We start from the raw sequence: 23,572 nt of genomic DNA, 5'->3' as shown, positions 1-23,572 counted from the left end.
TTTTTTCTGTACAAGCTGATGGCTAAAAATGATGAGGCTTTTAGTTAAAAGCCAAGTTATTTGGAGGCTTTTAGTCAAAACCCAAGTTCAATTATGATCCCCAAAATTAAAACATCCCCTATTCCGATTTTTTAATTAATGCGTGTTGACTGTCAGCGAAAAATAACTCAATTATTATCTCTGCGCGCCTCAAGAATAAACAACTCAATAAGAACTTATGCGTTCGAACTGGAGTCGAATGTTCAGCTGTTGAGGAAGAGTTAAGCTGTCAATTCAAGAGACCATTCATTTACTTTTTTGTGGGAATAGTATTTCCCTAAATTTTAGTTAATGTGGGTGTCCTTTTTTTTTTTTTAGATTTGGAAACAAACAAAATATCCTGTTAGCTTCTAAACTGATGTTGAATAACAAAAAGGAGGAAAAACAGGTGCTTATAATTAATTAAGCCAAAATATTTCACCGATAACACTTCGGTGTTACGTATAATCATTTTGTCCGTCCACATGGCGAGCAAATGCATTAATTTCGCCTCAATGTGCTGCTTTTACTTTCTTTCTCACTTTATGGTTCTCAACACAAAAACAATTGGCTCGACAGAGTGTCATAACAGCCTTGTTCATCGAAAACCCCTTCCAGCTCGCATGCTTATGGCGCTAGTTTTAGTAGATGTACTGATTCTGACAGCACAAGGTTACCGGTTAATTAGCTAGGCGCGATAAAAGAAAATAAAAACCTTCTCAAATTTAAAACACAAGAGATGATTGATATAGATTGTTTTATACCTTTAACTTTCTATAGGGGAGCAGAAGCCAGATTATTAGAAATTTTAATTTCTGCCGAATGTGTTTTTTGTCGAATCAACATAAACTGAACAGACAGTCTTTCAATAGCGAAGGCTGGAAACTGAACCATTTGTTTAACTAATTTGCTCAATTTCCTTCATGAATGCAAAACATTTTGCCATTTGAAAATTTATTTGAAAATATATTTCAGGTTTCATCTAGCTCTTAAAAATTATATCTCAGGGCTAAGATATCATTTGGAAAATAAACTTAAAACGGCCTTATTTAGAGAAAAAAAAAACATGAATTTGGCATTGGTCAATTTAGATATGTTTTCTTTTCAAATGCAAATAATTTGAAAGAACATTTGACGTCGCAGTCGAAAACTGGAATGGAGCCACTACAATAACTTTGGGCGTCACTGCCTACGAGTCACGTTTGTTAACATTCAATTCGCTATATAACTTAGTAGTGAAATTATTTTAACTAACAGAAGGTATAGTTAATATCAACATGCGCCAGAAAGAGTGAAGAATCCTTCAACAAGTTCATCATTATTCAGTGGGAATCGAAGGACTGAAGAAACAGCAATTATATTTTTAGAGGCTTTGAACAAATCTTCGCCAGCATCTTAAACGAGTGATTCAGGCTTTCGAACAGCGAAATATCGACTGGTTCCTTCAGCTGTTGCTCACTTTGAAGACCACGGTAACAAATTGTAATTTCTCTGAAACAATTTCCAATCGTTGCACCATCGAAAGCGGAAGCTGTAGACAACGAAACAAATCAAGTTTGAATAAGCCTTGACTACATTCAAATTAAAATGAACAAAACTGGTATCCCTGACAGCTTCGCTGAGAAACTACCAATAGGGATCAAAGTCGTCTTCGTTTCTTTGTACGCTCTTCTCACAATTGGCACTATTTTCGGCAACCTTCTTGTGATAACAGCGTTTTGGAAATTTTCAAATCTCCGGAAGGCGTCTAACAGTATACTGGTGAGCTTGTCCGTAGCGGATATGTTTATCGCGGTTGTCTCTGTGTTGCATATTACTAACATCTTGGGCCCCAAAACATCTCCTCACCAATTATGTGGCGCCACATCAATGCTAAACCTCACAATCAATTCCATCATCATTCTTCACCTCGCGTTGATCAGCGTTGAACGTTTTATCGCCGTCAAGTTCTCCTTGAGGTACCAAAGCATAGTGACAAATCGCAGAGCGCTGATAGCTTCCATCGCGGTCTGGCTTTGGGGAATTGGAGTTTGTATGGTTTTTCCTGAGCCGTTAAAAGTAGACGGGTTGAAAACATTCACACAATTTTTGAAGGCCCTGACACCCTGCTTCGATCACTTCAAAAGCCAACCATTCATTCTGCAATCAAATTCTGTCAAAGCCTACCTTATTTTCTTGGTCATGACATTGTTGGTTGTGCCTATAGCTATCGTAGTAATTTCATACAGTTACATCTTCAACATTGCTTGTAAGCAGCGAAAACAAATAAGCCACGAAGAAGGCAACTTGCAAGTGATCATGAAGCGTGAGATGAAAGCTGCCCGTACTGTGGCCATTGTTGTGGGCCTGTGTCTCGCTAGTTTCGTACCGTTGGTAGTAATACTGTGCCTCCGTTTCCTCACCTCAACAATAATCAGCTCAGAACACATGTACGGGACATATTTTGCAGCGAGCTTGAACGCCTTATGGAACCCTCTCATCTACTGTTGGAGAAACGAGAGCTTCCGAACAAATTTTAAAAGACTTCTGACGTGCAATAATACGTAGTCAGATAGACTGAAGTTACTTTTGTTGATTCGAATGAATGAAAAAGAAATTCTTATCCGAAGAAAATGACATATCATACTTTAACAAGCCCTGTGCATTATAGGTAATGTTGTCGGTTTATTAAACCTAATGAAAATCATCATTAAAATGAAGGTTCTTCCTACCGTCTCAGGAGATGTTTATCGTTGCGGCGGACAATCTTTGCACTGAGGGGCGCAGACGGAAATTGTTCTATTTCAGTATGTCCTTTCTTCCTGAGTCAGAAGAAGAAAATATGAAGAACAGACGGCGTACCGAGATGTCAAGCTCGGTTTATATTAAGTGGACGGCCGGGCAAAGTTAAAGCCACGATATAAATAGCGCTTGCACCACCCATATTGACGACGAGTAGACTTAGTCTTGTTCACACACTTAGGAGAATAACATTCGTAAGCTCAAGCCTTGGTTATTGCAGATCAACAATGGATAAGAACATTTCATACTATCGAGAAAAGGAACGATCTACCTTAGAAGGCTTCAAACGTTAGAAATGTTAATGCTTTTCAGTGCATCGTTTAATTATTACATCTTATTGTATATTTCTCAACTATAATTATCTATTCTTAAGTAGTGCAGCTATTATCAGTGTGCATCAAGGATTCGACCAGAGAACATATCTTCCTTTATTCTCACAAGAGAAAGATTTCTAATAAATCAGTTAATCTAAGTGGGGCACAGAACCATAATAAGTTAATGGCGATTTTTCCATGTCTCAATAATTGAAGTTTAACATACTCTTGTAGGGAATTTTAGCAAATCTGGAGGAATAGTTCCCGTTAGTAATTATAATAGAAATAATAATAATAATAATATTTAATATTTACATTGCGCATTTTCTGTAAAAATAATCAAATGCTCATTACAGACATTACAATAAAATCCAAAAGAAAAAAAATAATAAGAACCCGTTAACATTACAATTACTATGGACTAAAAAGACGAAAACTACAATATTTACAATTTGTTATAAGATGGCAATATTTACAATAGCTGTGAGAAAAGTAATTTACAGAAAACTATACAAAGCTAAAAGGCTAATTATAAACTAATTGTTCTAAGAAAATGCCTTACTGAATAAAAATGTCTTCAAAAGTTTCTGTTTAAAATCACTTGTGGTGCAAGCAGATCTAATGCTTGCGGGAAGACTGTTCCAAAGCCGTGGCGCTGCCACGAAGGATCGATCCCCCATGGTAACTTTTGTGGGACGCTTTGGGGTGCTCAGAAGAATTCCCTTGTTATTTCGCCGTAGATCATAACGGGATAACGGTAAAACAGACATTAAATAACAGAAATATTTAGGAGCTGAGCCTTGGAGTGCTTTAAAGGTGATCAAAAGGATCTTAAACTCGATACGTAGGCGGATAGGCAACCAGTGAAGTTGTTGAAGGAGTGGAGTAACACTGATACCGACAACACTGATACCGATAACACTGATACCTATGACAGTGTTTAGGTGCGCAGATCAGTCGCGCACTGGCATTCATGACACGTTGGAGTTTGTGCATGTTATAGTCGGGAACTCCTTACAGAAGGCTGTTGCAATAGTCTAACCTACTGGTTATAAATGCATGAATCAGTTTCTCAGTACATTCACTAGTAAGGTATTTTCGTATGTGTCGGATATTATACAGATAAAAGAATGCGCTACCACAGGTCTTTGTTATATGCGTTGCCATATCCATGTGCGAGTCGAACCAGGAACCCAATTTTTTGGCCGAATGTACAGGAATTACGTCAACGTCGCCGACCCTTATTCTGCTGAGAGACACTTTAGATAACTGCTTGCTCGTGCCAATCGCCAAAAACTCAGTCTTATCATCGTTCAACATCAACTTATCATTAATCATCCATGAACGAACATCAGATGCAATTTTCTATGGCATTTAGCGCCACGGGTTCACTCGTACCCTCTAACGGGCGAAATGACAAGAGGCACCCCACATTCTAGGGAAAACGTTTTGGAAAGAGCACCATTAATTGTAATTTGTTGCGATCGACTTCTCAGCTAGGATTGAAACCATTCAAAAGCTAACCCCATTAGTGCAAATTTATGTGCAGTGGAGCCGAGCCCCTAAAAAGCTTTTGCAGCTTATTTCAGCAACGAAAACACAAAAGAAAAATAAAGGAAAAATAAGAAAAAACAAAGAAACGAACAAGAGAAGAAAAAGCAGAGAAAGAAAACTACCACTAACTGCGCCAAAGGCTAAAATTTAGTGGAATGTACCTCAGGATTGAGTGCACCTTTATTAAGTGCGCCATGCCATTAAGCTGCTTATAGAGCGCAGGAAGCTTATTAACAACGTTTAACCCTATCTAGACCGCGCTTCTTTTTCTCTTCGGTGACCGGAGAAGGCGGATGCCCCCCCATTGCAAAGATATTTCATTTGAGGTCCGCAAAGGAAAATGATGACGTCGTAATTACGTCATGATTGCCAAATGGCAGCCATCTGGGATTTCTTGGTTTCCCCAAAACTTCAGGAAAGCACCAAAATTGAACGAAAAGCAATCAAAGCAAATAAAGAAACACTAATATGAGCTAAAAACATACAAGTTACTGTAAAAAAAGGAATTTCTTCATTTTAAAACGTAATTTTCCATCTTCTAAAAAAATTATCAAGCATGGGTTAACATGGCACAATCAAGGTCAATGAACACCATCCAAGCTCGTCAACTTTTTCCCCAGACAAAAAAAAATTCTTGAAGTTTCATGCCGTTTGCTCTACTATTAAAAAAGTTATTCAGGTTCAAAGTTGCCGCGGCAGAATCCACCCCCACCCCCCTCAGACCTGTAATGATATATATATTTTTTCATTTTCATATTTCAAACAAGAAAAGCCCGAGCCCTTCAACGACATACAGGTTGCCATTAAGTTTGCTTGTCGACTGGAATTGGTGGTATTACAGTAAATTGTACGCGTGCCATTGGAATTAAAAATAGAAAATAGCCCATTTTACAGTTGTGTGCTAGGTAGCCTCCCACGCAGACGTCCTTAGGGGTTTTCATCACACGTTGGGAAGGAAACGCGTGACGAACCCCTAAGGACGTGTGCGTGGGAGGCTATGTGCTAGGTGACAGGCTGGTCTTGGATTGGATTTTAAAACCCCTTATTCAAAGATACTTCCGGTAAAATATAAAGGCCAATCAGATTTCGATTCGCTGGATTTTGGCATTGATATTAGCCCACAGGTCTTGCTTCCTTGGTGCTGACCAAAAGGAACGCAGCCTCTGGGAACGAGATTGGGCGGCAGGCTGCTGTAAAATTAGCCCCTGCGTATGCGGGTCCTAGTAAGCTTTTCTGTACAAGCCACTGGCTCAAACTGATGAGGCTTTTAGTTAAAAGCCAAGTTATGGTGAGGCTTCTAGTCAAAAACCAAGCTGAATAATAATCCCAAAATTAAAACTTCTCTTTTCCTACGCATGAAGAACTTGTCTTCGAACTGGAATTGGATGTTCAGCTGTTGAAGAAGGAGAATTAGAAAGGCTTAGCTGTCAAGAGATGATGTATTTACTCTTAGTTGTGACAGACGTTTGTGGGTCTTGTTTTCTTTAGATCTGGAAATAGCCAAATATCTTGTTAGCTTCTAAACTGATGTAGAGTACAAAAAAAAAAGGGAAAAACAGGTGGTTTATTTAGCCCAAACATCCCACGGATAACAGTTGGGTGTTGCGTTTATTCTGATCCGTTCACGTAAACACCCAATAATAGTGTGGGACAAAATGGCGACTGAACGCGTTAATAAATTTCGCCTCAAGGTGTGAATTGCATTTAGTTTCTTTCTCAATTTTGTGTAATCAAACCGAAAATAAATGACTCGACAGTTCCATAACAGCCTTGTGCATCAAAGACCCCTTCCAGCTCACATCCTTAAGTCGCTTTTTTTAGAAGTTGCACTGATCCTGATAACACAAGGTTCTGACTATAAACTTGTAGTCTCGGTTGCTTGGGGCGACAAAAAAAAAGAGACACCTTTAACTTGCTATAGAGGCGCAGATACAAGATTATTAGAAATTTTAATTTCTGCCTAACGTGCTTGATGTTGAATCAATATAAATTGAAATGTCAGTATTTTAAAGACGGAGGCTGGGAGCCTAGGTCTTGAACCATTTGTTTAGTTAATCAATTTCCTTTACGGCTACAAAACATATTGGCCATTTGGCAATTTAATTTTTGGGCTTAATCTCCCTCTAAAATTTATTGCACAGAGCTTAATTATCATGTGGAAAATAAACTTATTATAAAAGCCCCATTTACGGAGCAAAACATGAATTTGGCATGGACCAATTTAGAAATAATATTTTCTTTTCAAATGCAAATAATTTTAAACAATATTTGAAGTGGCAGTCGAAAATGAATTGAGCCACAAGAATAACTTTGGACATCAACGTCTTCGCGGTCAAGTTTGAAAACATACAATTCATTATATAAGTTGTGAAATTTCTTTTAACCAATAGGAAATATATGTTAGTTGATATCAACATGCGTCAGAAAGAGTGAAGAATCGTTTGACAAGTTCCTCATTGTTCAGTGAGAATCGAAGGAAGGAAGAGCAAATTTATTTACATTGACTTTGAACAAATCTTCGCCAGCATCTTCAAACGAGCGATTAAGGCTTGGAACAGTGAAATAGCGACTGGTTCCTTCAGCTGTTGCTCACTTTGAAGAACACAGGGACAAATTGTAATTTCTCTGGCACAATTTCTCATCGTTGCACCATCAAAAGCGGAAGCTGTAGACAACGAAACAATTCAAGTTTGAATAAGCCTTGACTACTTTCAAAACGCATGTCCCTTCTTACAAAATGAACACAACTGGTATCCCTGACAGCTTTGCTGTCGAACCACCGATCGGGATCAAAGCCGTCTTCGTTTCTTTGTACGCTCTTCTCACAATTGGCACTATTTTTGGCAACCTTCTCGTGACAACAGCGTTTTACAAATTTTCAAACCTCCGGACGGTGTCTAACAGTATACTGGTGAGCTTGTCAGTCGCGGATATGTTGATGGCGGTTGTCTTCGTGTTACATATTACTAACATCTTGGGTGCTAAAACATCTCACAGATTTTGTGACGCCACATCAATGCTAAACCTTTCATTCAATTCTATTATTATTCTTCACCTCGCATTGATCAGCGTTGAACGTTTCATCGCCGTCAAGTTCTCCTTGAGGTACCAAAGCATGGTGACTCATCGCCGAGCCCTGATAGCTTCCATCGCGGTTTGGCTTTGGGGAATTGGCGTTTCCATGGTTTTTCCTCACCCGTTGAAAGCAGACGGGTTTGAAACTTTCGAAGAATTTTTGGGGGCCCTGACGCCCTGCTTTGATCACTTCAATACTGACAAACCATTCATTCTGCAATCAAATTCTGTCAAAGCCTACCTTATTTTCTTACTCATGACATTGTTGGTTGTGCCTATAGCTATCGTAGTCATTTCATACAGTTACATCTTCAACATTGCATATAAGCAGCGAAAACAAATAAGCCATGAAGACAACTTGCAAGCGAGCATGAAGCGTGAGATGAAAGCTGCCCGTACTGTGGCCATTGTTGTGGGCCTGTGTCTCGCTAGTTTCGTACCGTTGTTGGTGATACTGTACCTCCGTGTCCTCACCTCAACAAAAGTCCGGCCACAATACTTGTACGGGACATATTTTGCAGCGAGCTTGAACGCCTTATGGAACCCTCTAATCTACTGTTGGAGAAACGAGAGCTTCCGAACAAATGTTAAAAGACTTCTAACGTGCAATCCATAGTCAAGTAGACTGAAGCTGTTTGATCCAAAGGAACCCAAAACTTACAAGTTCAGAAGACTGAGACATATCAAACTTTAACAAGCCGTGTGTCTCTGCTGCACTGTTCTCTCTGAGGAAAACCTACTGAAAATGTCTTCAAAATGAAGGTTCTTTCCATCGTCTCACGTCATGTTTATCGTTGCGGCCGACAACCTCTCTACTGAGGCGCTCAGACGGAAATTGCTCTATATCAATGTGTGGAGGGTAGGTCCTTCCTTCCTGGGTCAGATGAAGAAAAGACGACGTGTTAAGATGTGAAGCCTGGTTTAGATAAGGTGGACGGCCGGATGAGGTTAAAGTAGATAGCGCTTGAGCCACTCAAAATGACCCAGAGGGTGTTGCTAATACACTTAGAAGAATGACACGCAAAAATGACATTCGTAAACTCAAGTCTTGGTCAATGCAAGTACACAGTGGATACTACCATTCCATATGTTCCAGGAAAGGAACGATGTACCTTAGACTACTAGAAAGTAGTTTATCGTCCCGCAATGTCAAGCCCGGCTTAGATGAGGTAGACAGCCGGGTGAGGTTTATAGCCAATAGCGCTTGAAACACTTATACACATACACTTAGGAGCATGACACGCAATAATGACATTCGTAGACTCAAGTCTTCGTTACCGAAAAAAAAAATGGTAAGGAAGTCAAAGAGAAACCAAATGATTTATAGAAATTAGGCTTCGTCGTTCATGGCACAGGGGTTAAGTTGACAATACCAGTAAAAACTGGTATTGTTATTGACAGACTGCTGAAACGGATCTAGTGGTTTCTACAAATACAATTTTTTAAGCCTTGCTCGTACACCAGCCATGAGCCAAGAGAAGAGAGAAAGTTCGAGTTAGAAATATCTCTATCTAAAAAATTAAAATACTTAGGTTTTTGACAACTCACTAAAAACGGTTTGGTGTTTCAGTTGTTCTTCAAGTGAGCAAATTTAAAGCATGAGCATTACTCGTATTGTAGGAACCAGCTTGTGTGATTATTAAGTGGGAATGTATTATTTAAAACTTATCGTGGTCATAACCATAACCTTCTTGACGCCAATTTGTTACGCTTTTCTATGAGTTTAGATTGAATAAATTCATGTTTAATCGCAACAATGGACGCGGTGAATATTTCATTTCCAGGCAAAAAGAAGACAGAAGGCTTGCATAGTTTAGTCATATCCCTATCTTAACTATCTGAGTCCGACTAAAGGATATTCAATCCTATGACGTTCCTAAATACCGGTATTGAGGGGGCTCTAGCCAATGATCTACCGGAAGATGCATGGTGACCTGTAATATGAGACTTCCCAGCCTCTCCTCAGACAACGGGCTTGGAGGGGGGGGGGGGGGGTTCAAGGCCATTCGGACCCCAGAGATTTCACTCACGGATCTAGTAACCTCGTTTCCAGAGGAGAGGTTACTTATTGACCAGGGTTAGAGGTCTAAAAGAAAGGTTTATGTCACCAGCAAGCGAATCCAGTAAAAACTTAAAAGAGCTTGTTTAATACATTAAAATTGGTTGGGTCAAATCTCTTCTCGCTGCCCTCTCTGTGTTGATTAACATATTTTCTAACAGAAAGGGGTGAAGAAAACACAGGAACGAGAGGCGGTAAGGTATTCTAACAAAAATGTGTATCATAATGTGTGTTCATGTCACATACATGATTACATCCTACACACTGTTGGGAATAGAAATGTCCACAGCATCCTGCGTGATATAAGAATAAGAAGATGATATGGTAAATTTTAAGCGCTAGCTCAGCACAACATATGAAAGATCCGTGCGTTCTTTTTTTGTTTTGCGACGGAGTTCAAGTGTAGCCATTTTTATCTGTGTCAGCTCTATCTTTCAAGCTCAATACTATAGTCATTTGATTTTTTCCTTGGCGCGGGGTGGGTGGGGCGTGTATTACCCGAAATTCAATGTTTAGAATTCATAAAAACAGTAACAACAAAACATCTTGCTAAGTTTATTAATTGTCAGCATTAATCGGGTTGTAATGACTACTCGAAACGTATGAGCAAGGCCTTACACCCTTTTACTCCCTGAAACTTTAGCTTCTGACGACTTCTTAGAAATCGGGTTGCCAATAAAGACCATCTTATGGAGTAATATCAAAGCCAAATTAGCAAATTAGGAGAATTCTACGAACACTTTCATAGACCTTTCCTCGCTTGTTATCTTCAGAAGTGACCTGCGTTCACTTTCATTTGATAGTATAGTAGCTTTTCTCTTGACTCTACGCGTCTTTTGAAGGTGAATGTGTTAGTCACCCAATTCATCAAAACTGTTTTGCATAGAATCACCGTGGTAAATTATTTATGCTGCGAAAAACATAGCAACATTTTAACATCACCTCGCAAACAGGTGCAGGTACGGGAACTCTCATGTAAAAATTTTAAAATCAACTTGATATGTTTGGAAATAAAAGTGCTGATACACGGAGGTGAATTCTAGCTGACAATCTGGCAAAAATGAGTGAATCTATTCATCATCGAAATTTCAGTCATAAATAAAAATAAAATTATACAAAACATTTAATCGAGACAGAACACCGCTTTGCAAATTAAACCCGGGGTCCAAATGACATATCGTGCGTCAAAAAGATATTCCCATACGATATCGTAAAATAATAATTTTTAAGAGTTTCTATTTATCCGGTTTGCAAAATTTAAATTGCCATGTCTTTTGTGCTTTCTGTGACGTTTTAGACTGTTTGCGACTGACGTTGATTGAAGTACCGCTCTCTAAATGTATTCACTGTTTCTTCCACTCACGCCGTGTGTTATAAGGTAATTCTGGCAACTTGGTGCAATTAAGAAAATATCATTAATATTCGATGAACGTAGTTAGCTCTGAGCGGGATGACATAGCATTAACTTCGCTCAAGACACAAAAAGAATCATTCAAGGAAACGGAATATCCTAGTCAAAACTGATCCGCGTTTTGTTCTAAAATGATTGTCTTAAGTTGTGTGGTCCTTTTGACGACTCTCTCAGGTATAAACTGAAACCGTTAACTGATTTTATTTTTGTAGAGCGCACACATTTCCGTGTGTATAGACTGGGTATTTAACAACTCGTTGTTTCCCTTCATATCGTTTGTCCAAATTTCATATTTTTCGTTGAATATTGCGACGTAGTGTGTATTGATGATCAATTATTTTCTACTGAAATTTTTTCTTTTACTTGCTTCAGAGAAATAAATGACCGTAAAGTAAAATTGTTGTTCACGCGAAAGTTATTTAATATTTATTTTCGTATTTTTTTTTTTGCAGCGACCATTTCAGGTGTATCCAGCAACCCAAACCAGGTATTTGTAACGTGAAGTCTTTCGATTTACGACAATTTTCCAATTTTTGTTTTTGAATATTATGAAGAAATTTCACTGCGTTCCATGAAACTAAACGAACTAACAAGGTCATTTTACACGGCAACTGGAAGCAACAAAAGTTATTCAAATTATCTTCTTCGACTTCCTCTGGGCGTACTATCTGCATTTCATCCTTTGAAAATTTGCAAACGACAGGTGATATATTTTAGCGCCTTTGCACTAATGTTATGATTACTCGACTGAGGCAGGCGGAATTTTACTGGTGCCAGTTAACAACTGAAACTCAATATGTTTGTCGCTGCTCAGCCCGATATTAGCGACTGCGAATTTCGTCTGCGTATAAACGTTGACAAAAAAAAATAAGAAAATATACCTCTGCTGATTCAGAACACAGCATTAGTAGACTACTAGACCATAGAAAGAAGACGAAAGTCGGGGCTGCAACACTTTTATTGTTAAAAATTCGAGTTAAAATTTGACTAAAGTATATTTACTCGGATAGTGCAAATTAAATAGTTAAGATGCGAGACATTTTTTAATTACGATGTAGATTAATTCAGCCCATAAATTAACTACTTTCATCCCTTAGATTTCTTTAAAAGCTTAACGCTGTTCAGTTATATTAAACTGGGTTCTTTGTTTTCTTAAAAGCACTTATTTTGATAATTTTACAAAAAGACGAATTTACAGTTAATTGTCCGGCGTTACTTAGAAACCACCGTCATTTATGCAAAACTATATTATTGTTAGACGTGAGGGAGTTAGAAAAACACCTGAATTTGTTTTGGATATTATAGTAAATGTCTTTATTGGGTTTACAACAAAATACCAAAATTCTCTAGTCTTGAAGATTTAACTCAGTAAGTCAATCAGGGGAAAAAATTGATGAAATAAAATAAGTTCAGTTCCTTTGTTTACCCTCTGGTGATATATGTTGCTGTTGGTGCTTAGGAACAATCAATAACACAGCTATTAATAATGAAAACCGAAACAGCCCGAGTCAAACCTTTAACTGAATTGGGGGATATTTTGGTAAATTCTTAGCGAACGTTGGCAAGTGAAAGCTCTCCAACCGTACTTTTCACCAGCATTACTGTAAAAACGGCGCTGTTTTAAGGGGATGCCTCAATGACGGGGATTTTGACCTTTTATCGTGAAAATAGCGCGACAACACCTTCACTTTGTCACAACATAATTCTAGAATATCAAGAAAAAAAATAAACTGAATTCATGAAAGGAAGAACTTTATCAGATGACCTTCTCTAGTGCATTTTGGTATTAAACGAAAACGACAGAATTTCAAAACAGTTAGCCGAACTTTTTCAAGTTGCAGCCCGTTCTAGTCCAGTCCATCTGTGGCCAGAGACACTCATCGATATAGTCTTAGTACAGTGGGGTGATAATTTACAATAAATTTGAGCAGTATCTCTAGGTTTTCTGTTGATAAAAAAAAATGAATAAATAAACGTTTTGGAGATTTTGATATAACACCAAATTCTCGTGAGACTTCCCCTTAAAGTTATAAACATAAAGTGAACCCCTTTAATTCGGAAAGCGCTTAGCCGCGCCTCATCAGTACATCCTCATTCGTTTCAGGTTTTGCTGCCGATTGCGTTTCACAAGGTATTGACATCGCTGGAGGACTGAATTCTAAGGTGTAAACACTCGCACGCGGTCATTAAACAGAACTTTCCTTGAGCGCCATTTATTATGTTTTACAAGGTGGCTCTAAATATACATTCTGGGGACAAACCCTGCATAAACTGTCACTTCTCAGACGATAGCTATCGAAAAATTGTTTCTTCAGTGCTGTTTTGGTCTTACTTTGACTTCCAATTGGTTTCCAAGCGCAAGTTTTTGTTTTATACTGAGGGACAATGTCACCTATTTTAGCAGCACTTTGAAAGGCCAAAAAACATATTTGAATCGATGGATTCGTCAAAATAATAGTTCAGTGTTGTTAAATAACCTTGCTAGTGCACAGAAACTAGTTAACAATTATTCACCGAAGTGGAGGTAAATATCCATCACTTTCACCGACACTGAGGTAAATAATTGTTTTGGTATATATCACATAATTTGAATAGCTAGTGGACCAAAAAATTATTTAACTTCTGACAATATACCGACAAATTGTATGAAATTTAAAATCTCGCGCGCCACGCGGTAAGCGATTTCTTATTGTAGAAAGTTCGGTCTCGCTTTCTTGCAGACAAGTAAAACTTTTGCAGACAGTTGTTTAGTCCCTACGGTGTCATTTCGTCAATTTTCTGTGAAATTCGTCTTGCTGTTGAAACCATGCTGAAAATATTAGATGCTTCATTGCTTTCATTAGTGCTAGGCAGTTTTCGTAAACAAGGGATTGTATTTTTATTTTTCGCCTTAGAATATGAGGTTGAAAAGATTAAATAAATTACCATTTAATGCCGTCAAACCAAACTTTGTTGCCATTTATGTATTTTTTTAACAACCGCTTCGTTGATCGAAATAATTTCCTCTAAGTAACCGTAGCGAAACGGGAAACCATCTTGTTTCTCTTCGACCGCTGGGATGACTTGGCTAATCACCTCCGAGCTTGCCAATCAGCGCGCGCGAAAAGGACTATTCACTTGTGTGGTATATACTAATATCAATTATCTTTGGCAGCAGATGGCTAGGATAGATTGCAACTTGAAAAATTTTGCCAATTTTTTGAAAGTTCTTCTCGTGTTTTTTAGATATATCAATAAAAACTAAGTATAGTTAATTCTTCGTTAGTAAAATCCTTAATATTTTCTTCCCGGTGTTCAAAGAGCAATTTCATGCTAGCAATAAGGATTTTCGTCGAATATTTGAGCAATTTTGAGCAAAATACAGCAACATCACGGTAACAGAGTGCTCCTTTAATCTCAAAAATTTTGGAACGAATAAACTTTCTGGCCAAAAAAAATGTCTGCAACTTTTCCGTCCGAACAAAAACATAGTCCGACCGAACATTTTACCGTCCGACCAGTTCCGATTATGTATAATTTAGGTAAATGTACAAATAACTGCTATTCTTCGCGGGTATATTATGAACTCAGAACAAGACCAGCTCCCAGTTGGCTTGATAGCTCAGTTGGTAGAGCACTGCACCGGCATCGCAGAGGTGAGCCATGGGTTCAAATCCCGTTCAAACCTGTCTGGTTGCGTATATAACTGCAAGAACCTTTCCTCTATTTATCTTTCATCCGCAGTGCATTTACATGTTACACATGTATTTCATATTTAATATTTTAAGAATGTTACAACCACCAAGGCTTGAGGGAATGCTCTACAGTGTAACACCGTTACCCTAGGATAACCAAAATTTAACACATTTCATATATATCGTCTCCAGTCTTCAAACTGCGAATTGCGAGATTTGTTGGGGGAACATCAATTGTTAAATGCACGGTACTCTCCATTCGTGTTTTCCTCAAAATTTATCCTGTGGATTGTTGCGTTCGAAATAAATTGTCTCAGCGGAACAACATTAAATTAATTTAGCAGTATTTACACGTTATAGTTTCTCAAAAGAAAAAAAAGTGCGAAGTGAGCCAACAAATCGTCCGAAAGGTTTTTTGGGCGAAGTTTATAGTCCGAAAATATAAAAGTTCGAACATTTTCGTAGTTAAAAGGACTTATCACTTAGCTTGCAATTGGTAAAACAAAACCGAAGCAAACCCCAAATTCATTATTTTCGACAGCCACTTGATAACTTCTCCATCTTTCCTTTTTTGTTTTGGACACAACAGTTCTGGTGCAACTTGCCTGGCGTGGAGAAATGTGTGGATAAAGCAAACAATTTAACAGAGTGCAACTGCACAAAACAAGACAACAAGTATTGTCCCTCTAACAAAACGTGTGAACCACCAGAAAGTTACAACGAGAGTCAGTGCTGGCAGAATGCAAGCTGTGTTGTAGGTGAGTGCTACTAATAAAGTAAAGACCGCCGGGCTGATAGCAAATGGGAGCCGTCCACAATAGCGGAAGAGAGTTACATTAGAACAAGAGTTTGATTGTTTCTCGAGCACGTTAAAAGGTTTTTAGGCCGCTTGAGAATTGATAAGTTCCACATATGGCCACTTGTCAATACTCCCTGTCGAAACAGGAGTTCACGCCACTGAGGCCCTTATCAATGCATAAGAGTCATACGATGAAAGAGCATGAGACTTGTGGGCAAATAAGACTGTCAAAGATAACAAAAACTTGAGCACATTCAAGCTTCTTGAGAGTGGACAAGAGCGTGTGAAAGTTGCAGGTCAAACGGCTTTCAAGTTATCCAGAACTGTTCTCCGGTTCTATTAAAATGCGAATAGATTTAAACTCGATGAGACGGCATGAGAATTGTGAAATGGCTAAAGAGAACGAGATCCTTCCCCCCCCCCCCCCCCCACTTGAATTAACTGTCACGACTTTCTTTCTTTTTTTTTTTTAATTCGTCTTTAACTGTCTTAACAAGTCTGAATTATGCACTAATTGACCCTGAAGACTCAATATCAGATTCGAATTTATCCCAAAATTGAACTAAAAGGACAAATAACTCAAGGTGCCAAAGAAGAACGGATGAGAAAATTTGGAAAAAAATCTAACGGATTGAACCTTGGTTATTGTTGGACTATTGGCCATACCACGGGGATGGTACGTGTGTCTCAGTGCTGATAAGTGTTGTATACGGAATTTGCCTCCTATCTGGATTAGACTGATGTCCTCTCAAGGGTCGTGCCTTTTTGTGACATAACTGGGCAAAGACTACACTGTGAATTCAAACGATATGTTTTAGCTCCCAAATTGGGGCCTATTCGATGCGAGTGAAATATAGTACTTCTTTGCAGGATAATTTGGCTCTCCTTAATGAGGATCAATTATAGCCTAAATCTAAAGGGCTGAATGCAGCTGAGGGCCCTGAAAGCTATTTTGATCCTCATAAAAAGGGCCAAAATAGTTCTAGTTTCAAGCCCTGAACTTCAGACTTCAGTTTCTTGATGCGCCCAAGGGCTACAATGAGTTCCAGAGTTACGGCTTAAATGATCTCTGGTGATAACAGCATTTTGCTTCAAATTGTGACCAAAATGGCGTCAGCCTAAGCCACAAGGGCGATATTGTCAGTTTGGGCTGAAACATCTTTTTAGTTTACAGTGCATCTTAGCGTTTCTAACCGAGAGGTGGTAATGCAACCAGGTGCCTTAAACAACCTTTTTATCAGCCGTCACCGCATTTGGAGCGCCAGACGGAACTAAAAGTCATTGAAACTTGTTTGCTCTTACTTGTTTACCAGCCACATCGACGATTACACCTACTTCTGCATCTGGAAACCCCGTTAACAATGGTAAGAATAATTGCGTTAACAATATGCAGTGTGGATGGAACTCATCCTCGAAGACCCAGGGCCAGATAGTCGGAGAGGGGAGGGGGGGGGAGGATATTATGGGCGAAATTGGGATTAACGAAGTTTACAGGACGTCTTGCAAACTTCGCTAGTCCATTTCGCCCGCGAAATCTACGCCCCCTCCCGACTAACTGGCCCCGGCTCTACGAGGATGGAAAGTAGGATACTAAACTTATATTGTCGGTTCGCATGTGAGCAGGGCTGCATGGGTAAGATTCTGTGTTCCTTATGGAAGGTGTCCCGTTAGAAGGGGTCTTTGTCTAGATGCCACCGAAATTCCGGCTCCTTGTTAACATGGGAAACATCACCTCGCTTAATCCTTTTCATCCTAGTATGAATTGTTTGTATTGTAGAGTGTAGTTCTAACTTTTGATTGTGTGGATTAAATATGACAGTGAAGTCATTAAAATGAAAGCGTTTCCGGTGCTAATGTTTCGTAGGCTTTTCTTAAAAGTAGTTCTAGCTTTTGAGTCTGTGGATAAAATCCGAAAGTGTGGTCATTCAAATTAATGAAAACTATTACACGAAGTAGGTCTTTCCTGTAGTGATGTTTATGACGTTGTGCATAACGGTTAATACATTTGTGTATGTGGATAAACTCATGAAGTTTATTCATGCCTTTACAAAGCAAAATTTAGGGATGATGCATCTAATGGAGTTAGGGTAGGCTGAGAAACTTTCGTTCTCCTGCCTTTTCCCAGCATAACCTCAAGACATGACTCTGCAGCTGACACGCTTGTTCTCTCGTATTTTTAGGACAATCGGCAACGGCAACTGTAAACAACTCTATGAACGGTAAGAAGAACTGCTGCAAGCACGATAAAGGTTTAGCCGTCTTGCAAGAACTGAATTAAAATTAAGAGAGCTTTTAAAACCTTCCTTCAGCTCCAATTTAAGATCAAGACATTATGGGTGTCATGGGGAAGTTTAATTTAGTTTCTTGGTCAAAATATGCTAACTTTATATCTAGGCCGCCTAGCTCGTGCATGAATTGCTTTGAGATTACCAGAGAGGATGTGAATTTTCAAAACGTGAAACGCCGGGAAGCTGCAATCAGTGTCAACTGATTTGCGTTCTCAAGGAAACGAGGGAAGAACCAAGAAAAGAAGGCTCGACGTTTTGAAGTTGAAATCCATCCATCCATAGACTTGCAATTTTATACAGATTAATATTTATGGTAGATTACAAGAACGGTGGGAAGTAACATTACTTGAGAGACAGCAAACGTAACTCCATTTATTTTTTGCTAGTTTTCTCAGTCTGCTGTAAGCGCACAAATAACTTTTCTCTTATTGTTCAGCATCTTTCATGTGCATGCACAGACTTCTCATTGTTGAGTTAGCTCGCAGTGACAGATATCACCATTAAAGATTTAATATTTATTATTAAAAGCTGGATCATTGTATAATGCAATTCCATGGATTTGATTGGCTTAGCGGCCATGGTATATGAGCCATTATACCATGCCCGAGAAACGGCGACCATTAAATTGCCTTCTACTTGTTCTCGCAAAGCAAAATAAGCAAAATCTAGCAATATTTCTTGATTTTTTTTAATTAAACAATTATTCCATACACGCTTGTTGGATATGAGATGATCATAGCCAACTCGGCGTTATGCGCCTCGTTGGCTATCTATCATCTCATATCCAAAGCGCGCTCGTGGAATAATTGTTAAATATTTCATCTCACTTTAGTGTCAGCGAACTCAAGCGTCACGACACCTGGGACTCTGAAGTCAACCACAACAAGCAAACCCACTACGAAACTGTACGAGCTGGAAACGAACTACACGCCAATCATAGCTGCAGTTGGGGCGGGATTTGGAGGCTTCATTGTGTTCGTCTGCTGCATGTGCGTGCTTCAGTCATGGTGGCTGAAGAAGAAAAAGTTCACGAACGTGAACAGCAGGACGCTTACCGAGATAGAAAAAAAGAAAAGAAAGAGGGAGCTGAGGGAAGCCAGGCGGCAACAAAAGGGTGTGTATAATTTGCCGAAAGAAGACTACAAGCAATATTGTGTTTTCTCTCATAAGAAAGATACAGGAACGAATCGAAAAGAGAAGCACTTGAGGAAGCGTGAAATTCCTTTATCCCGCAAACTGAACTTGAGCTCGCTTGAAATTTCCTTACCCCGCAAACGGACTGCGGAGGTACCGCGAAATGACTGGAGGTGCTGTGGGAATAACGAACTGTGTATTCTTTCCCTTCTTCCGTTCTCTTTCCTGTTGTCGCTTATTTCCATCAATTTTACCCCCAAACACTCAATCTTGTCCTTGGGTATAGCTAGCCGGAACAATTAACAACACCTCTCGCTTTTAGCATTATTTCAAAACATACTTGAACACATCGCCCAAAACACTTCAACGAGTTAATGTGCTTGCAAAACTCTCTCTCTCAAAATTCGGCTCAGTGACTGTACGTAGGACAAACTCTTTTAAATCATCAAGGTACTTTTCCCTTATAGGATACGAAAATGATCTTCCTGCTATTGACGCAAATTCCTCTTCAGTAACTAATTGTCTCTTTAGCTCTCGGTAATAAGTATAAGTCGCAAAATAAGAAAATGCGATGTAACCAATTCCAGCGCAAGAAAGCGTGCAAGAATTTTGGTTTTACTCCGGCCATTACAAATATTAATATTTCCCCTGAAAAGTTTATCGAACTGGACAAGACCATTCTATTATTATCCTAGCTTGTCTGAACTTTACATTGTTAAAGAAAATGACAGGAACATTTAAGGAACATTATCACAGTGTTGTCCAAAGTTAATTTGTCAACCCTTTTAAAAGTCCTCATCGCTGAGCATACTGAGGTCACCCACAGTCTCAATTTTTTCAATCTTGCTGCAACTCAGAAGCTTTTGAAATAGTTGATGCTCAGTTAAGCATCTCCAGGATTGTTTCCAGGCTTCTTGCTATACTCAAGTTTCGCCATCGCTCGAATCTACCATCTCCCTCCCTTTTCGGCGCCTGTCATGTAAGGTACACTGATGTGTAGCCAATCGAATTCCGCTTTCTTGTTCTATTACTGTCTGAATGATTTCCACTGCCAGATAAACATTAAAAAAAAATGAAAATTTATATATTTTTTTCTTCTTCCTGTTGTCAGCGGAAGAACAAAGAGAACCATCCAAGTTTGACATGGCGTACAGAAAGCCCCCAACAGTCAACGAACGCGCTTTGGCCAACTACGACTGGGCAAGAACTTCCTACCTGCCAGGGATGCTTGAACCAACAGCTCACGAGCAAAATCCCGCGGGATCAATTCCGAAACTCATTTGTGATGATGACGACACGGATGTGGGCGAGCTGGACCCGAACGAATTGGGCGAAGAGAACATCGGCTACGAACACGGGCGGGAAGATCCGAGCACGCGCAATGTAGCATCCCCTTCGGTAACATCCCTTTCGAGTGCATCTTTGTTTTCAGGAGAGGGAATGGAACCACAAGAGCCTGTTGTTGTCGAGCCTGAGATTTTTGAGAGCATGGAAGAACTCCCGCGTCCTCCCCCAGACGGTGATATGGACGTCGACTCACTACCACCCGGTCAAAGTCAGGATTACTACCGAATGATGGCAAGATTTTAAAAGGGTTCTTTGCATCTTGACTTACATTTCATTTTAAGCATACTTTCTTCATCTGGAGTAAAAGCTAAGAAATTAACGGTGACAAGGAAGCATAAAAACATGTAGGCAGCACGAACAAAGACGATAAGGCTATCCAACATGGATTTGTTGCAACCAAATAACGTTGCATAGTTAAATCTTAAAACTGTGCATAAGGATTAGTATGAGCGAGTTCGAAACCTAGTTCCCAGTGTTTCTCGAATGCCATCCGGACAATCCGGCACGACAGAGAACCCTTTGAAATAACCGATGACGTCATAATGTTGACTCCTGGTCGGAAGAACATGACCAGAAAAGGAAAGTGATTTTTTTTACGTTTGGAGAAAAAAGGAAGAAAGAAACCATTAGCCGGTGATAGTTTTAGTACATAGTTATATCCATGTTAGCGACCTACACTATTTAATATCCATTTCATTGTGTCACTTCTGATTCAGATTAGTTTAGAAATAGAAATCTAAAACATTATTGGTTTTTAAAATCGTTCACGCCTTTATATTCAAAGGGACCATCTCACGTATTTTTAGTATTACTTTTAAGATCTAAATGACACATGGAATCAAAGCGAATGTAAAATAATGGTCCAGTTCTGTTTCAAAGTGTTTTACTAGTTTTTCTTACATTATATATTGTAGGTGTCCTTGGCTGCGAATGGCCAGGATGAAAATAGGCGGCAATTTGCAAACTTGGCATCTGCTGCCTTGGAACTGAATCGCTAAAGAATGATTATCGTTTGAACTTCCTTGGACAAAACTAGTTTAGATCTTCTTCTCTAGAAGCACTTTGCGTACAAGAAACGGTGCATACACATATTTGAGCCCAAGAAACTGTGAAAAATATCATATGACATATACATGACATATATTGCTCCTTTAAGCCTACTTCCCATCAAAAATCAGACTCATACCCAGACTCACGTCTATGGTCCGAGACCGGAAAGAAAGGAACGGCAAGAAAATGTTATTTTCTTATACAAGCTACCTGAACCGTTCCAATCAGTTCATCAAATTCACTTTCGTAACATTTTTTCTTTTTCACTTGTGTGTGCTTGTGTATTTGTAAATACTCATTTATTAAGTACGCGTTGGATTAGATTGATGGATACCCTTATTTCAATTTGGTAACTCTGATCTTACAGTTCTGAGTTGCAAAAACCGGCCCTTAAACATAATAAAAGGCACTAGCAAAGTAACCGTGTCCTTAACAATGACAGTGTGCTAAGGGCCTCTTCATATGATCCCGGTTGACCGGGCTAGCCCGCTTACCAAGATCTCGCCTCATTCCTATTTCTTTTGTAAAAAATTCGATGTGTTCATATCAGAAGGCGGGCCAGCCCGGTTATCGAGATCTCGGTTTCAGTGACCGAGATCTCGGGAGTCCGGGACGAAAATTTTCTAATATGAACACGGTATCCCGGTTACCGGGATGAAGTCTATAACCAAACATTCGCGTCTTAGAACGGATATATTTGATTATTAAAGCTCATTTCTGAGATGTTCTAGTTCAAAATAATTCCTTTTCGTAGCAGAGATAAAGATATAATACTTTTGAGGTTTGTAGAACCGATAAAAATGAAAAATTCTTGCCGGGCTTGTTCGGTAAATGTCACGCTCGATTGACCGCGTCACCACTTTTCATCTCGGTAACCGGGATGAAATTTCCCATATGAACGGACTGCAAAATTGATCCCGCTAACCGAGCCATCCCGGTAACCGGGATCATATGAAGAGGCCCTTAATAAAGTAAAAAAGAAATAGAGCTATTTCAATTAACGTTGTCGGATTAAAATCAAGCTAAAAGACAAGACCGCAATGTTTTGTGGGATTATTTTTTATGAATAATTTCATCAAAATCATCCCGGCACGTGCAGGTCATTGTACTGCTCATTACAACCTATTGTTTTCTCCAGGCATGACTGATTTTGATGAATTTATTTATAAAAATCCCACGTAAACTTTCGGTCTTGTCTTTTAGCTTCATGCTTTGAACCGACAACGTTAATTGAAATAGCTGTGTACGGTATAAAGCTAAAAAGTAAGCCGGACTATTGAAGATTGGACACGTTTGGCAAAATGAATACATACTAGCTGTAGGTCGGTTCACAACAAACACCTTAAAACTTAGAGCTGCTGGAAAACGAATCGTTTTTTAAACGTTAAGTTCTTTGTCTCAATAGTTACTTTTCCATAATTTCATAATTCGTAATCTAATTCAGCCATTCCAAAGTGACCTAAGGTTGCACTACGAGTAAAGTGATTACTTAATCTATAAATAAATGTACAAAAAATGTAACGTGTTCGCGATAAACTTTTTCAGGAAAGATCATATTAATAAACTCTCAAGAGAACTTTGCAGAGTTGTAGTAGTTGTTTTTGTTTGCTTGTCTTTTTGGTTTGTTTTGTTGTTGTTTTTGCTTTTTTGTATCCAAAACATTTTTCCAAATTTCAGGCGGAGTGCAATACGCTAAATCCCAAGTTACATCACAAGAACCACAATGCAACGACAGCATATAAACCAAAACAAGATATTTGACAACAGAACAACACTTAAGACTCGGTACGTGGTAAAGATAAAGGCAAAGTCGCACTTCGCATCCAAGTTAGTGGCATACACTGCCGGAACTTAACAAAGTTTCCATAGCATGAAGCAACTAGAAGTATTACTACCCCTCCCCCTCCCCTGGATGGGATGCTAGTCCATCACAGTATACCCAGCACGAAAAAATTAGGAGTATTACTACTCCCCCCTTGAATGGGATGTTAGTCCATCACAGGATACCCAGCATGAAGTGACTTGGAGTATAAAGCCCCGTCTACACGAGCAATTTTTACATGGCAAT

The 23,572-nt window shown here is 39.0% G+C and overlaps 3 protein-coding genes and 1 long non-coding RNA gene across 6 annotated transcripts in view; all 4 read left to right on the top strand.

Moving 5' to 3' along the window:
• LOC146463429 (uncharacterized) overlaps positions 1-23,085 on the top strand; it is a 225,147-nt gene extending 202,062 nt beyond the window's left edge. The window contains exon 2 of the long non-coding RNA XR_014856909.1: positions 22,485-23,085. This is a non-coding gene — a long non-coding RNA (uncharacterized LOC146463429). The remainder of the gene's footprint in view (positions 1-22,484) is intronic.
• LOC146463431 (adenosine receptor A2b-like) lies at positions 966-3,986 on the top strand. Its single transcript, XM_085084428.1, has one exon. The coding sequence runs from the start codon at positions 1,606-1,608 to the stop codon at positions 2,563-2,565; it is 960 nt and encodes a 319-aa protein (XP_084940554.1). The 5' UTR covers positions 966-1,605; the 3' UTR covers positions 2,566-3,986.
• Positions 6,733-9,489, top strand: LOC146463430 (octopamine receptor beta-2R-like). Its single transcript, XM_085084430.1, has one exon. It carries the CDS (start codon positions 7,405-7,407, stop codon positions 8,356-8,358), a length of 954 nt encoding a protein of 317 aa, XP_084940556.1. The 5' UTR covers positions 6,733-7,404; the 3' UTR covers positions 8,359-9,489.
• On the top strand, positions 11,221-23,085 carry LOC146463428 (uncharacterized). Of its 3 annotated transcripts, XR_014856907.1 has the most exons (8): positions 11,221-11,386; positions 11,665-11,699; positions 15,476-15,644; positions 16,999-17,049; positions 17,866-17,904; positions 18,806-19,087; positions 20,219-21,332; positions 21,369-23,085. XR_014856907.1 is itself a non-coding variant. In XM_085084414.1 (7 exons), exons 1-7 carry the CDS (start codon positions 11,344-11,346, stop codon positions 20,695-20,697), a joined length of 1,098 nt encoding a protein of 365 aa, XP_084940540.1. In that variant the 5' UTR covers positions 11,221-11,343; the 3' UTR covers positions 20,698-23,085. The 3 variants fall into 3 exon arrangements, 1 of the variants encoding a protein (XP_084940540.1); XM_085084414.1 differs by having other exon boundaries at positions 20,219-23,085; XR_014856908.1 differs by lacking the exons at positions 16,999-17,049; positions 17,866-17,904 and having other exon boundaries at positions 11,223-11,386.
• Positions 23,086-23,572: the final 487 nt, after the last annotated feature.

This window comes from Pavona decussata, unplaced genomic scaffold, assembly GCF_977016875.1.
Source record: "Pavona decussata unplaced genomic scaffold, jaPavDecu1.1 SCAFFOLD_176, whole genome shotgun sequence".
In the NCBI taxonomy this organism is placed as follows: Eukaryota; Metazoa; Cnidaria; class Anthozoa; order Scleractinia; family Agariciidae; genus Pavona; species Pavona decussata.
Note: the sequence above shows the minus strand (reverse complement) of the source record. Positions and strands in the feature narration are given on the sequence as shown.